This window comes from Geospiza fortis, unplaced genomic scaffold (genome assembly GCF_000277835.1).
Source record: "Geospiza fortis unplaced genomic scaffold, GeoFor_1.0 scaffold237, whole genome shotgun sequence".
Classification (NCBI taxonomy): domain Eukaryota; kingdom Metazoa; phylum Chordata; class Aves; order Passeriformes; family Thraupidae; genus Geospiza; species Geospiza fortis.
The window spans coordinates 651,520-667,076 of record NW_005054319.1 but is presented as its reverse complement, the minus strand read 5'-3'; the positions used below and the strand labels follow the sequence as shown (position 1 = coordinate 667,076).

At 44.2% G+C, this 15,557-nt stretch overlaps 1 protein-coding gene across 1 annotated transcript in view; it reads left to right on the top strand.

Moving 5' to 3' along the window:
• Positions 1-13,983, top strand: part of FOXK1 (forkhead box K1) — a 51,268-nt gene extending 37,285 nt beyond the window's left edge. Inside the window, exons 7-9 of the mRNA XM_031056557.1 lie at positions 87-368; positions 2,487-2,711; positions 4,950-13,983. Of these exons, the coding sequence (XP_030912417.1) occupies positions 87-368; positions 2,487-2,711; positions 4,950-5,170 (728 nt within the window). The 3' untranslated portion in view covers positions 5,171-13,983. The remainder of the gene's footprint in view (positions 1-86; positions 369-2,486; positions 2,712-4,949) is intronic.
• Positions 13,984-15,557: the final 1,574 nt, after the last annotated feature.

Below are 15,557 nucleotides of genomic sequence, written 5' to 3'. Positions count from 1 at the left end.
ACTGGAGTATATTGGAAGTGCACAGATGAAATAAATGGGGATCTTTTTGCCTCTCCTGTTAACATGTGCTTCTCTTTTCTGTTCAGGATCTCCAGTGAGTGCCCAGCCAGTGATTATGGCTGTTCCTCCCCGACCATCCACCCTGGTGGCCAAACCAGTGGCCTACATGCCAGCATCCATAGTGACTTCCCAGCAGCCCTCGTGCCACGCAATCCACGTCGTTCAGCAAGCCCCCACTGTCACCATGGTCCGAGTGGTGACCTCCTCTGCAAACTCTGCCAATGGATACATCCTCACAAACCAGGGCACAGCAGGAGGAGCTCATGAAGCTGCAGGAGCAGTGTTGGACTTAGCTGCTGACCACCGAGGTAGCGTTCACCTCCCTTGCTACTCTGCTAATAAGTCTTGAATGTTTTCACTCACTGGGCACTGAGCCATTAAAAAAGATGTTTCTCCAGGTAAAGCTTAACCAAATGAGAGCTCATCCATTTTTTGTCTCCACTAGAGAGCAGGACAACTGTGTTCCCTTGCCTGGGGAACAAAACTAACAGCCTTTGGAGCCTGAGAAAAAGTGCACTGCTTAAAATTTGCTTATTACCATAGAATCATAGAATGATCTAAACTGGAGGGTAGTTTGAAGATCATCTCATTCCAATCCCCCTGCCATGGGCAGGGACACCTCCCACTATCCCAGGGTGCTCCAAGCCCCATCCAACCTGGCCTTGGACACTTCAGGGATGGAGCAGCCAGAGCTGCTCTGGCCAGCCTGTGCCAGGGCTTCACCACCTGGACATGAAAAAATTGCTTCCTAATATCTCATCTATACCTGGTGTTTCAGTTTGAAGCCATTCCCCTTTGTCCTGTGTCTCCATGCTTTTGTAATTATCCCCAATACCAGTATTATGCCTGTGTGTTGGCTATGAAAGCATGTGCACTTTCCAGCCAAAAGAGAGAGCCTGGGAAAGGCTGCAGCTCTGCTTCAGGATGGCTTTGTAAATAAATGATTGAGCCCTTCTTTTCTGCAGGCCTGGATTCCTAGAGGAAAGCATGTGCTTCTGGAAGTGCAGGCAGTGCCCCATTAAAGCAATCTTCAAAAACCAGTTAGAACAAAGGCCTTTTTTTGTCCCTAAGCTGGAAATTCCAGCCTTGGGGGATTTAGTGAGTTAAATATTCTCTTGCTGTGATCTGGACAACACCTTGTCTGCTCCCCATTTCAGAAGGTGTTAGTGCTACAAGGTCAGTGTCTGTTGTAGCAGCAGCAAAGCTGGTTTCTCTGACTGCTTTTTGTGGGCAGAGGGACAATGGTCTCTCTCTCTAAGGGAAGGAAAAAATGACAAAGAGCTTCCCCTCTTGCAGCAGCAGGACCCCTGGCATTTTTAGTTCAGCACTGGTTATCTTGCTTGAGTTTCACTTGCATTCTCTAGAAATTCCTGTCTGGATCCCATACATGTTCCTGAAGCACTAAGTTGCAGCTGCCTGTCACCTGCTCCCTTCTTTCATTCACTGATTCTTGCTGTTGCCTGTTCTTCCCCTGCTTGTCTCACTTGTGTCCTTTTCCAGTCTCTACTTTCCCTGTTTGCTGTATTTTCCCTCCTGAACTCCTTGCTTTCCTTGCCTTTTCTCTCCCCATTCCCATCAGCTTGCCTGCAGGTTTCACCTCAGTGCTGATGTCCCATCTAACTCCTCTTGTTGTGTGCAAATGTTCAAATGGGAGAGGCCTTCTTTTCCTACAGGACTAATGAGATTGTGCTTCCTGCCCTCTGTCCTTTGAGACCCACAGAGCCCCTGGAAGAGTGGTTCCTCTCCTATCCTGCATGCCTGGCAGGATGCTGTCCTGTATCTGTGGCATACCTGCTGAATTGACCCGTTACTTATCCTGGGAAGTGAGAAAAGTGGTTTAGTGCTCTCAAGCAGTTACCTCTGTCCAGAAACTCTGCTCTCCTTTTTTATTTTTTCTCCATCCTGTTTTTTTCCTGTACTTCCACAGCAAAAGCTGGCAATTGTGGGAAGACCTCCTTGTAAATCAGCCTCCATGCAGGTCTGAGAGCAAGCTGCTGCAGACTTTTGGCTCCAGGCATTGTTTAAGATCTTAATGCCTTATCCTGCTGTGTGGTATTGAAAGTCAGGCCAGTTTGTTTGAAATTGCAAAGTAAGCTATGAGATTTGCAGTGCTTGCTGTCCATTTCACAGCTGTGATGTGCCAATAAGGGAGGTGATGCCTTTTTAGGGCAAAAGGTCAAACTGATGGGTTTGATTTTTTTCAATTTTTCTTGCGGCTCATGCTGTAAGAAAAATGTTTTTAATATTGATAGAGTAAATGTACAATAGAGAATATTTTAATGTTTCCAAATACTCATCCCTGACCTTCTGTGGTGCTGAGGTATTGTAATCCTGGGGTGTGTATCCCTGCTAAAGCGTTAATGAGAATAAAACCTGCCTGTAAGCCAGGGCGGTGACTGATCCTTGTTCTTTCTGCCCTTCCGCAGGCATGGACGAGAAGCCAACGATCGCGTTTGCCACCATCCCCACGGCCAGCCGTGTCATCCAGACAGTGGCCAGCCAGATGGCCCAGGGTGTCCCTGGTCAGACTGTCACCATCCTGCAGCAGGCAGCCCCTGTGGCCCTGGGGCAGCACCAGCTCCCAGTGCGGGCAGTGACCCAGAACGGCAAACACGCCGTGCCCACCAACAGCATCGCCGGCAGCGCCTACGGTGGGTCTGCTCCCAGCCCCTGCCTGCCCCTGCTCCCCCAGCTCACAGCCAGGGGGTAAAGCTGCAAGGGTTTTCTCCTCTTGTTTCTGGGTATCAAGTTATTCCATGTGTCCAGCTCAAAGATATTGCAATTCTTCCACTTCCAGAGCTGTAAATGAGTGGGAGGTTCCCTTCTGTCCACCTCTGCTGCCTTTCCTGGGGGAAAAGCCCTGCTCTCTGTCCTTCCTTTGCCCTTGGCTATGCAGTTATTAGTACTGAGACTCTCTACCTCTTGAGGTTACTTGTTGAAAGTGTTAGTGATTCTTGTGGAGAGCCTGTTTTCATTTATTTTCTTCTGATCAACAGCCTTTGCTTGCAGCGTGCCAAATAATAAAATATCCATGGTGCTCTTTAGATCTTGTGAAACATGACTCGGTAGAGTAAAAAAGAAAATAACATACTTTCCCATCTTACAGTCTTAGAGCCTGAGAGAAACAAGATCTGTTTCACCAGGTGAATGAATGTAGGATTTTTGTATACACAGGATGTGTTCTAATCATTTGTCAAGCATAGTTTTTTGAAATTCCATACAAGCCATGTCTTGGCAGCCTCCTCTTGCTTGCTCAGCACCTCAGATTTTATTCAAATGGGGATGGGAATATCCAGGTTTCTTATGGCTTTTTTCTCTGAGAGGCCAAGCACTTCTGCTGCCTCAGGCTGGTGCTTTTGGGAGTTTGAAATGAAGGGCACTGCTGGGCTTTGGATGCCTTTCATGAAGGTAGGAATGTTTCTACAGAATTTTTTGCCACATCTCTTCGCAGTTATCACCTGGCATGCACTTCAATTGCAAGAATCTTATTGGAACTATGAAAAAATTATAGTGATGTGGGTTTTGTGCAATTATTAGAAGATATTAATAGATGAGATAGGTCAAGCTTCTACTAACCAGCATTAGCATTTGTCTAATACAGAATCAGATAGTTTTTTATTTAACATTTTTATGTTAAAATATTTTAATCTCACCAAACTTTTTAACTCTCACTAAAGTGGGAAGTATTCCAGTTGCATCTGAGTTTTTTTGTAAGTGGCAGTAAATTTTCTGGTTCACAAAACACAGCCTGAGTCTCTTGATTCTCATCTGTACTAAGTTAACTTCTCTTCAGTTGCATGATTTAGGTTCTCTAAGTCACTAAGCTGTAATTGCTGTCTGCCCTCATCTATACCCTATTTTTTCCCTTCATCCTCTTGATACTCTACAGCTTTCTTCTCATGCCTTGGTAGAAGTTACTGGGCTTTGAGGGCCTTTGTTCTGTTGGCTTTGTTTATTTATCCTAGGGCTCCTTTTTCATGCATTTAGCAGTGAACACAGCACTGATGTTCAGTCATTCCATCCTTTGCAAATGAGTCTGGAGGGCAGAGGATGTGCTGTTTCCTGAGTCCCCTTTGGCTTCCTCTCTGATTGATGCAGAGTCCAAAAACTGCATGTGTTTTGTTTTCCAAGCAGTGGTGTGTGCCAAAGTCAGTGTGTAAGCACATTCTCTGTCTGGAACTAGGGATTGTAGACATTTTTACAGAGGGTTGCTACTTAAATCATCTTTTTCCTTACCACTTTTATTAATGGGAGGGTGAGACCTTGTGTCATTAGTGCAATACAAGATTGGAAGCCAAAAATTCCTTTGTTCTGATCCCAGTTCTGATGGGAACACATGTGGTTGTCTAGGGTAAACTTTTTCCTGCCCCTTTTACAAGTGGGATGTCAGTACACTCAGTATTTGGATTCTATTTCCCAACAGCCTGGTTTGTTCTTCCTGTGTGAGCAGGGCTCAAGAGAGCCTCTAAACCTCCAAATACAAAGCCCAGCACATGGATGTTGGAGTTCATGAGAAATTCTCTGGCCACCTACAATCAGAACCACCTCTCAAAGAGATGTGTTGTAATTTTAACTAGAGCTTGATCCTCCCCTGCTGGGAACAAATACTTAGCTAGCAATACTTTGTTTGACAGTGCATGGGAAGAAGGAAGTTCTCCTGTGAGAGGGGTTGTTGCTGGTTTGGTAAACTTGAAAAGCTGAGATTGTGGAGGGAGAGGGAAGGACAAGGCAAGCCAGGCTTTCAAAATGCACTGGGAAGCAACACTTGACCCTGTGCCAGCTGTTGTATTGAACAGTGGGATTTTCTTTTCTTTCTTTTCTTGGAATAGCAAACACTTGTTCTGCTTCACCCTACTAATTCTGCTTCTCTTTCTTATCTTCCTTCCCAGCTCTTACAAATCCACTGCAGCTCCTTGCAGCCCAGGCCAGCTCGTCCACTCCTGTTGTGGTCAGCCGGGTGTGCGAGGCAGGGACCGAAGAGACGGCAGCAGCCTCGTCCAGCGAGCCTGAGGTGAAGAGAGCACGGCTGGAGGAGCCCAGTGCAGCAGTGCCAGCCCAGGCTGCAGTCATCACACCCACAGTGCCACAGGGACAGGCAACCAGTGAATGAAGAACCGGTGGGAGGAGCTGGAGTGATGGCGGGGTGGGCATGGGATGGCAGGAGCCCTAAAGCAGCTTTCACAGGAAACCAACCACAACTGTAACAGCTCAAAACACAGCTGATAAAGAGCTCTTTTTAAAGGCAGATTTTTTTCAATGGGAGGACAACAGCTGTTATAATCACAAGGTGCCAAAAAGAATGGAAAATCCCTCCCAAGAACCCATATCTGGAACTCTGTTCTGTCTCTACTTATGAGATTTTTTTTTTCCTTTTTTTTTCCTTTTTTATTTTTTTAAAGATTCAAAAAAATACAGACAACTGATTGTATGACTGCTGGGATATTTTTAACTATCTTTTCCCCTTTTGGCTCCAAGGGGATGGGATTTGCAGTTCAGAATCTAAAGGAATGTAATACAAATATGGTCTGCTCCCTGGAAAGAAAACTCCTCACGTTCTATGCCTTAATACCACGCTTCTGAGAGCTTTGAACCATAGGACCATTTTAAAAAGGTCACCTAAGGCACTCAAATGCTGAAAGATGGGTGCAGTATCTCACAACAACATTAAAGAAACATGGTACCAAGCTTAAAAAAAAAAAAAGGCAAATTATTCTCGTTTTTTAAAACAGAAAATTCTGAATATAAATGTTTATTTATATGGGGATTCAGGAGGAAGAGTTACAGGGCTCAGCCACCTGGATTTCCAGATTAAATTTTTTTCCATTCCCTCTGAGGGAGAATAGGATGACAGAGGAATTGTATTAACTTGGTTCCTGTAAAGATGTTAAAAACAAAGGGGTTTGTATCTTAACAAATAATTTCTTACAATTATTCATCACTTGCTCTGGACAACAGCCAAAGTATCTTGATGCCTGAGGATCCCATGGGGAAGGGTGTCTCCAGGAGGCTCTGTGTGCATTTGATTGATCACAGCTTGTGTGAAGCACCAGCTTTTGTTCAAATTAGCACTGTAGGTGAAGGCATGGCCACTGTCTTTGTGAACTTGAGAAAATACTGGTTGATGTTCTGCACTAAAGCTGTCACCTTCCCCTCTTGGTGGTGGTGTGGTCCTTAGCTTGATGGACCCTGGTCAGGAGGTCAGAGCTGACCCTCTTTCATGGCTAACAGCAAAATTCCTGTGTCACTCTTTGGAGAGGGAAGTTTAGGGCTTGGATGAGAGGCAGCAGAGGTCATACCATGGTTCATTCAAATTCTGTCAGGGTATAGTAGACCAAGGCAAAAGACTTCTCTTTTATTTTCCATGTAGCAAAACTCACTGGAGATCTTCAAACAGTTTTACCAAAATTAATTTGGAGGTTTGCTTTAGTTGCTTGGCTCCCTCTCCCATCTCTCCTGCCTTGAGGACCATTTGGGTTGGCCAATAGGAGGAGGCCTTTACTCAAACTGTATTCCAGGCTCCTCACGCAGTACAAGGATGTCTTACAAGGAAGGCAGATTTGACTTGTGACACCTTATGACTGGCAAAGAAATCCACCCCTGCCTGTAGCCTCCAGCAAACCCCTTTGGCTTTACACCCTTTGCAGTGTCCTTGGCTAACATGTCTTCTGGCAGCACAGCAGAGCTTTTTAATTTAGCAAATGTTACAGCTTTGGTAATGGCAAGAGAGACTTAAGAGGGGTGGGCAGTGCCTCTGGTGGGTTATCCCCCATCTGTACTGATTTGCTGTCCTGTGCAGTCTGACAAGGCAGACAGGCAAACCCCACTGCAGAAACATTGCAAAAAGCCTTCCCCAATGTGCAGTAAACGATACTGTCAGTATATCCATGGGGATTAGGGGCAAGGCACAGCCCTTCGGTGCCTGCTGGAATCTGGGGGGGAAGTCCACGAGGTAACAGCTGGCATCACTTGTTCCCTTCTAGGTTTCCTTTGTCTTTGCCAAATCCTATTCAATAACCAAGTCCCACCACTTGAATAAAATCCAGACATGTTTAATTCTCAAGTCCATTATTTTGTGAGAAATATTGCTGAAAGAAGGAAAGAAATTTCTTGCTCTCATGATTTGCGGTTACTTTCTGCGGAGAGAGGCACATAAAATATTCATGACAGATCATTTATCTCAGCTGGGCTTTCAGAATTCAGGTGTGTGCCCTTTGTGACAAGTTATTAGATGGGATTTTAGTACTTTGAAATGGTTTTGTGAAGGAGGATTGTTAGAGACCACAAAGTAATTGAAGCAGGCTGGCCTCCAGCTGTCCCTTCTCCCGCTAGGAAGGCGAGGTGTGGCGCAGCGGAAAAGCACAGAGATTAGCTCTGTTTTCTGTAGCCTTTTCAAAGCCAGGAGTCAATAAAATGAACTTCTAGGCAGAAGGCACAAGTGAGAGTGCAGCACAGTCTCTGTGATGAATCATTACTTTCGGGTGTCTGCTGGTTTAGGTACAGGCACGTCTCTGAAACAGCCCTGAGGCTCGGGAGCGCTCCGGAAGCACAGGACTCCTTGGGTTTCCAGAATGTTGGATGAGTCAGAGCAAGATGAAAAACCAACAGAAAACTGTTCAGGATGTGGAGCTGCCAAGATTCTGTGGATATTTCTTTGCTGATGCTTTTCTCTTGAAGAGTCTAAATAATTAAGCCCTGATCTTCTGTAAACTAATCCAGCACTATAGAAGGACATCAGCTGAGTGACAATGTTTTCATCCACCATAAAGCTGCTTCTTTGTAGGTACCTCTTGAAAGTCCATCCTCAGGTTGCATGTGTAGATCTGCCTCCTGAGTATTTATAACAGAATAACACTTTCTCTCTCTTCTTTTTGTGGCTCACAATGCCTGCTGGTTCAAATGGGAGTTGAGGATAAGCAAATATCTTTGTTCTGTTCACCCTTTCTGCTTGAGATGTCTGGAGCTTGTCAGTTCACCCTGTCAGGGGGTTTTTGCGTTATCAGTCTGTTGCATCCCTCTGCTGCTGTAGGAAGCAGTCCTGCCACTTGGAAATTTTTTTTTTTTTTTGTAGTTTTGGCTAAACATTGCCTGATACCAGGTAAAATAACTGTTCTTGCTAAATCGTGTTGAGAGCTGTGCAAAAGTGTGGTCCTCATCCATTACATGTGAGGTGAAGACATCTTCTTTCAGGCCTCCAGATGAATTCTTTCAGCACTGATCAGTCTGGATGACAGCACCATTCTTTCTGCATACCAGTTCTGATTCTCCAGGCTGCAGAGGTGTGGTGGTAGAATTAAGTCTTCAGCTAGGAAGAAAATGTTTACCTTAATGGTTATATGCAGTACTCAGATTATTTTAAATTTATAATCTGACTTGTTTTTATTGTCTAAGAAGTTGTATCTCATCTTTGATTACATTAACTAAAGGTTTGAGGGGAAGTGAAGGTGGAGGCTTCACTGGATTTTCTGCTCTCTGTAATGAAGGTCAAGGCATATTGAATATTTAAACTGTGATAACTTGGACCTGGGAAAACTGTAAAGGCAAGTTCTTCATGTGTGAATTCACTTTCCACCATTCCCTATTGATTTTTTTTTCACCTTAGGCAATGACATTGACTAATTTTACTTTGATCACAGTTAGTTTGTAGCAACTTTCTTTGCCCCAGTTTGCAAGAGTTGAATGCAGTTGTTCTTTGTTCTATCCCACTGGAATTCCATGTTGTTTGTCTTGACCTTGGCTCTTATGATACAGAAAGCTTTTTAGAGAAAGATCAATTTAATCTGATTTAGTGATAACACAGCACAGTGCTGAGCACAAAATTGAAGTTCATGATTAGCTCATATATTCTTTTCAACTCTTTTTCCTTCCCATATTCCTCCCTCCCCCATACCATTAACACTGTGCCCTGTAGCATATCCAGTCATTTTTATCCACTGACAGGAGCAGCACCTTGCATTAAGCTCTGCCTGAGAACTCCAGGATGAAAATACCTGTGGAATTCATGGAGTTTCAGAACAGGTTGAGAAAGGTCATTTGGTCACCCTGTATGAATTTTCATGCTGTGTTCTAGGCATGTTACTGTTGGGCAGAGCTTATTCAGGAGAATGTTTTCAGAGACATGTTAAAGCTTTGTAAGAGGAAAAAAATAACAGCTCAAGCTCTTACAGTGCTTCTGCCATCAATGTCATGGTCTAGCATCAAATATTGCGGGGAGTAAACTTGCTTTTGCATGTTTGGTCTTTTGTACTGACTTAAAGTTGTCATTCAGAGTTAATTTCCACTTTTTTTTAAATCCTTTTTCAGTAGGGAAGTGCCCACAATGGAATAAAACTTGGAGCACAGAAGGCTAGGGACCTGTATCTAAGCAAGGGGAGCATCTGACCTGAGCTCTCTTGCAGTGTGGTGTGGAACACTTCTCCCTGCCTGCTGGGCATGTTTTGTTGGTGTTGGAGCTTTTCATCTGTGTCAGCAATGGGGTGTTTGTTTGGAATCACTGGTGTGTGCTAATGTGTAAGTGAATGTCAAAATGTAGGGTGAAGGAGAAGTGTTTCCCTGGATTTGGGGATCTTGGATTTCACCTAGTGGTAGTTCTGCACCTCTCCTTAGAGAATCCACTCTCACCACACAAGGTGAAAACTTCTCAGCAACATAAGAAGAATTTCCCATGCAGCTGCATTTGTTCCTGGCCTCTGAGGAGAACCCAGCTCTGCCTCCTCTGCATTTTGCAAATAGGAACTTGAAGATTCCAGTAAGATTTTTCCAGTTTGCTTCCTCCTCTTAAGGCTGAACCAGCCTGGTTGTCTTGGTCTCTTTTTGTCCATCAGGTGGAATTGCTGCAGGAGGTCACTGTGAGTCTTGTGCTGGGGAGCCAAAGGCAGAGACAGTGCTGCAGACTTGATCTGGGAATGCTGGATGGGTTGGAAGAGGAATCCTTTCCCTTGGCCTGATAGCTTCACTTCTGCCAGTACAGCCCAGTACCTGTTTGGTCTCTTGCTGCAATACAAGTGTAAAGTGTAAGGATCAAATCACAGAGTGAACTGGATTGCATTTGTGCAGATGCAGCCATGTTGTCTCTTCCAAGGAGCAGTCCTGTCTTGGGTCTTTTTGAGCAGGAAGCAGCACTGAAGGATCCTGATCACTTTTAAAAATACCTGTGCTTAATCTTATCAAGTGATAGTTTCAATCCAATGTGGAAATTGCTTTGAGTTTCTACCTGCTGCAAAATCTTTGAGGTTTTTTTAAGTCCTGCTGCTAATAAGTTGGACTAGGGCATTAAGAATGCACCTCTAAAGGAACAGGATTTGCTTCATAATTTTGCCCTTGCTGCACACTGAGTTTTTGAGTTTGCAGATGCCATCCTGCAGCAAATTATCTGTCTTGTCTTGCCAGCCAGTCTCTTGGGCAGCTCCCGTTTCTGCTCTTCATCAGTTTTCCCCCTCTATTTGTAGTTACATCTGTCAACTCCAGAATCCTTGAATCCAACTCCTAATTTAATTCCATTGCTTGAAGGTCTGCATCTGGCTAGGATTCTTGTGTTAGGTTGCAGTTACACGAGTAAACAATCTGTTGTAGAACTTTTTGTGTCCTTCTGGGTGAAAAATGATGCCCAAGCTGCTGCTACTATAGCATACACTACTGCTGGAAAGTGTAGCTTCCAAAGGAGCCAGCTGTGCTGCAGAGAACAGGTACACTACAAGGTCATCTGGGCTGCTGGAATGATGCCTTCTTGCATGTTGATCTGCACCTGATCAGAACGTGGCTGGGGAATCTCTCCCTGGGCTGCCAGGCAGCTCTTGGGCTGGGATTTGTTAGCTCAGCACCTCTCTCTGCTGGGTGGGTTGTTTGCAGGTCAGTGCACGTGTTTGTGCACGCAGGTGTGGGTGGATTCCCATGCCATGACCAGCAGGGGGAATTCTGTAGCTGTGAGGGTGGGCTTTCTCTGTTAAGGTGTCTTTCATGGGGCAGCAATACACCAGGGAGCATTTTACTTTGGCCTGAGCAAGACATTTTGAAAAATACTTGGTTTTCTTGGAGCACTATATTTAATTTCCAAATTTTGAATCAATTTGTGACATTTGTATTTATATGTTTGGAAAATTCTTTTGATACCTTTTCAATTTACCAACACTGAATTAAAACCTTTCAGAATGTATGGTTGGTCCTCTCCTTATGTGTCACTTTAAGTTTCAGAGCATGAGGGTAGTTGTGCCAAATCTACTCCTTTGCTCTCAAGACAGAAAAAAAAACATTGACAATTCATGGGTGGCAGCTAAGGAAGAAACCCTTTAAATATTTTTTTTCAGAGAATATTAAATTAGATCTGTGTAAACATAAAATTTATATTTATTAATGTGTGAGTGTGTGAGCGTGTGTGTCAATATAGATATATAAATGGTCCATGACTATTTCTTTCTCTTTAATGGTACACAGACTTTTATACAGTGTGTTGGTAATTCCTGCACCAGGCACTGACTCTGAAAGAATGATAAACCTATTTTTGTAATGAATGTGAGCAGCCAGTGGAAGCAGCTTTACTTCAGTGATTGCTTTCATTCCTCTCACAGAGCAGAAGAGGCAACTTGGTACTTGCATCTTCCTTGTGTAGGATCCCTGCTTCTGCCTTTGTCCTGCTTGCAGCAACCCCAGCCCACGCTGCTTTTCTGGCAAGAAACCCCTCCCAAATGGCACTAATGAAAGCTGGAATCCTTTCTTGTCTGCAGTTCTCTCTAGATGCAGTATCAGGGAGTTCTTTACAAATTCTGCTCTGTCAGTAATGGGACCTGATTTCTAACAGAGGAGATTGATGGGGGGTCCATGAGGATGCTGTAAGGCTGAGGAATTCCTCTCTGTCAGGTGGCTAAGCTAACACTGGGGCACTAGGAAATTGTTTCTTTTCCTCTGAGGTGAGATTATTTTCCTTTTGTCATGCTTCTGTCTCTTTTTGGGGTGAGGTGTGTCTATATCCCCTTAAAAACAAGCACAGAAGAGTTTTTCTAATGTTTCCATTCACAGGGAGTAAATTTTACTGAACTGGCCAAAGTTCAGGTGTGATTTAATTCCACAGGGATCACTAAATTCACAGAAGGGTGTATTTTGAACCACTTGGATCTTTTGAGAATAAAAGCAAGTGATACCTGACTTCCTAATCCTAATTGCTCTTCCAGAAATTCTCTGTGAGGATCTGAGTGAAAGCTTCACCTCAGCAATCCCTGCCTGCTGATGGGGCTTCAGCTCTTCAGGGAGGACAGGGTCGGTGATAGGAACAGTGACCAGAGTAGGAGCAGTGAAAGGAAGCAGCTTTCCTCCTCATCCAGCAGAAAACAGCCCCTGTGAAACCCAGACTTCCCCCAATATTTGGTTGTGTCTGCTGCCAGGTTATGCTGTGATCTGGACCTCTCTGTCCTGCTCCTACCCCACCTCACTTTCACCTAAAGCAGTCTGAGACAGAGCCTTCCTTAAAGCTAAGGGCAACGGTGAGGAGAAATGTCTGGTAGCTAAAGAAAAATGAGATTTAAATGGAGCAGAAAAAGTGAGACTTCCTTCTGTTTCACTGTCTTGCTGCTAAAAGTCTGGTGCAGAACATCCTGATGTTCTGCTGATTTATATGCTGCTCTGGGGAGGTGGGCAGGCTGCTAAGTTGGCTCTGTAGCAATTGAATTACTGTAAACCTAAACTTGCTTAATCTCTCTTTTTTTTTCTCCCTCAAATGGGCTTGAAGTAGAGGGAACCAGAGTATTGTTTGTAAGATCTTTTTGCTTTAATAGAAAACAGAATGTAAAAAAAAAAAAAAAAAGAAAAAAAAAAGAAAAAGCAAAACCAAACTCATTCAAATATAGTGATACAGAAAATGGCTTTAAAATATGAAAATCTTACAAGACCATGTGTTGTGTTGGGTTCTGGACATGCTGTTTGTGCTGAGGAGGCTGGCCTTGCCCAGCCTGCCAGCCAACCTCCACGTAGCCAAAAAGAGCATTTTGAGAGTCTGTAGCTATCCAAAGGACTGTTATCCAAAGGACTGTTAAAAGCTGTTTAGGGATAAATCAAAAGCTGTGTGTGAGCAACGGATGGTAAAGCTGGAAATTCACATCCAACTCTGAATAATTGCTCTAATAAAAAACAAATTCAGAAAAATCCAACTCTCCCCCCTGTTCTGCAGATGCTCATTCCCACTGAGTCCCTGGGGAAGGCTGAGAGGAGAACCTGAAATACCTCAGTGGCTTCACAGAAGGGTTTGCTACAGAGATCTGGGCCAACCTTACCCCTTTCACCTCGGTTTGGCACTTATTTTGTAAAATAAGAAGGTGATGGAAAGGGGAAACTAAAGCCATGCTTGCATTTCAGTTCCTGGTGTTGCCTGTGCAAGACACCTCCAGCCAGATGTTTTGGGGTTTGTGGGGTTGTTTTGTTTGTTTTTTTTTTTTTACAGCTGATATCAAAAGTTGTTTTGGGGTTTTTTTGTGACTTGTTTTCGTTATCAGTGCTTTCTAAAAAGCAGGTGTGTATCCCAAGGGGGGAGCTCCATGGGGGCCGTGGATGTGAAGCTCGTGTTCTTTCTCTGGCCATGTTGCTGCTCCTGTGAGATGCTGGAGGCAGCCCTGGCTCCCAGCAGGGTGTGGGATCCTGCATCCCAGGAGCAGGACCTGTGTTTCCACTTCAGATGGGATACAGTGGGTTTGTTTGTTTGTTTTTTTAATATAGAGCCATACATTTTTTAAGTAATTTGAGATCTGAATGTGATTTCTAATGTATCGAGAACGTTAATATTTTAAAGCTATAACAAAGGTTTAAATTTCTACTTTTTTTTTTTTTTTCATTTATTTTAACTGTTCTGTTACCTTAATTTGATGTATGTGGTTGGGGAATGTTGCTTCTCCTCTTAGCATTTGTTTCTATAACCAGAAATAAAATTATATATGAAAGAGAAAATGCCCTGAGATTGCTTTGCTGGTTTTGGGTGCCAGATTTGACTCCTTGCAGTGTAACATCCCAGGGGGGTTGAGTTTCCTGCAGCAGTGAGGGGACTGTGTTTAATATTTTTTCCTTTTTTTTTCATATAGGAAGGAAGTGTGTATCTGCACACCTTGCAGTGTTTGGAGTTCAGACTCCCCACTTTTGATCCCTTGTCAGTTATTTGGGCAGCTGTTGGCTCACAGCAGAGTGAACATATGGAGTTGTGTGTTTGAGATCTGCGATGCTTCCCCTGGGGCTTATAAAGGATTCCTCCAGCTCCAGCTTTTGTTTTGTCATGAAGTGAAACATTGTTATTTTGAAACTTAAACTATTCCAGTGTGTTCCCCTGTAATTTATAATAATTGTTTTCATTTCAGCCTGTGAGATCAGAAAACAATACTTTATCTGTCTTGTAGTTAGACTTTTCCTCCTTTTTCTTCCTAATGCAGCTACAATTTAAGTTCTGGGTTTATTTTGACTAAACATTCTTAGCTCCAAAATTAAACAGTAGTATCTTTTAAGGCCTCAATTGACATAAAGTAGCTGTAATTCATAGAATTATAGAACCATTGAATGGTTTGGGTTGGAAAGAACATTAAAAATCGGCTCATTCCAGCCCTTGCCATGAGCAGGGACGCCTTCCACTGTCCCAGGTTGCTCCAAGCTCTGCCCAGCCTGTCTTGGACACTTCAGGGATCCAGGGGCAGCCACAGCTTCTCTGGGCACCCTGTGCCAGGGCCTGCCCACCCTCACAGGGAAGGATTTCTCCCCAATATCCCATCTAATCCCACCCTCTCTGTCTGAAGCCATTCCCCTTTGTCTTGTCACTCCATTCCCTTGTAAAAAGTTTCTCTCTTTCTTGTAGTCTCCCTTCAGTTACTACAGGGAGGGTTTTTTTTAATTTACTAACTAATTAAAAAATTAATAACACAGTACACAGTGAGCAAATCCAGAGCCCTTTAAAATACAGGGGTGTATTTTAAAATTATCCTGTCTTTGGCTCCCCACGTGCTGCTGCTCTGCTGGCTGATTGCCCAGGCATGGTGCTAATGAACTCTAATGCCAGGAGAGCACAGGGCAGGGAATTACCAAAGGCAAAGTGCCAAATCCCATCTCTGGCATCTCCTCCTTGCAGGGCAGTGCTTAGTGAGGTGCTGGGAGCTCCGGCTGTGTTAGCAGTCGGGAGAGAAGGTCCTGGTGGATTTTTAACTTCTGGGAGTGCTGAAGACTGAGCAGCTGGTTTAACATCTCATACCTGTTTTGGAAAGCTCTGTTTTATGAACAGGTTGCAGGAAAGGCTGATAGATTTATTGTCTTTTACCATCACTCCTGCAGAAGGCCCAACTCTCATCTCTGCCATGTAATGACGTTCTCCATAGGTCTGAGTGCCTAGAGTGGGGTGGCCTCAGAGCCCAGCTTGTGCTCAGGCTCCTGAGGTGGGGGATAACAACAGCAGCCCCTCGGACAGTCCCTTTGCAGCCACCAGCGCGGATTTTGGTCACCCCGCGCCTCTGCGAGCCCCTCCCGCTGGGCGGAACCTTCGTGCAGCA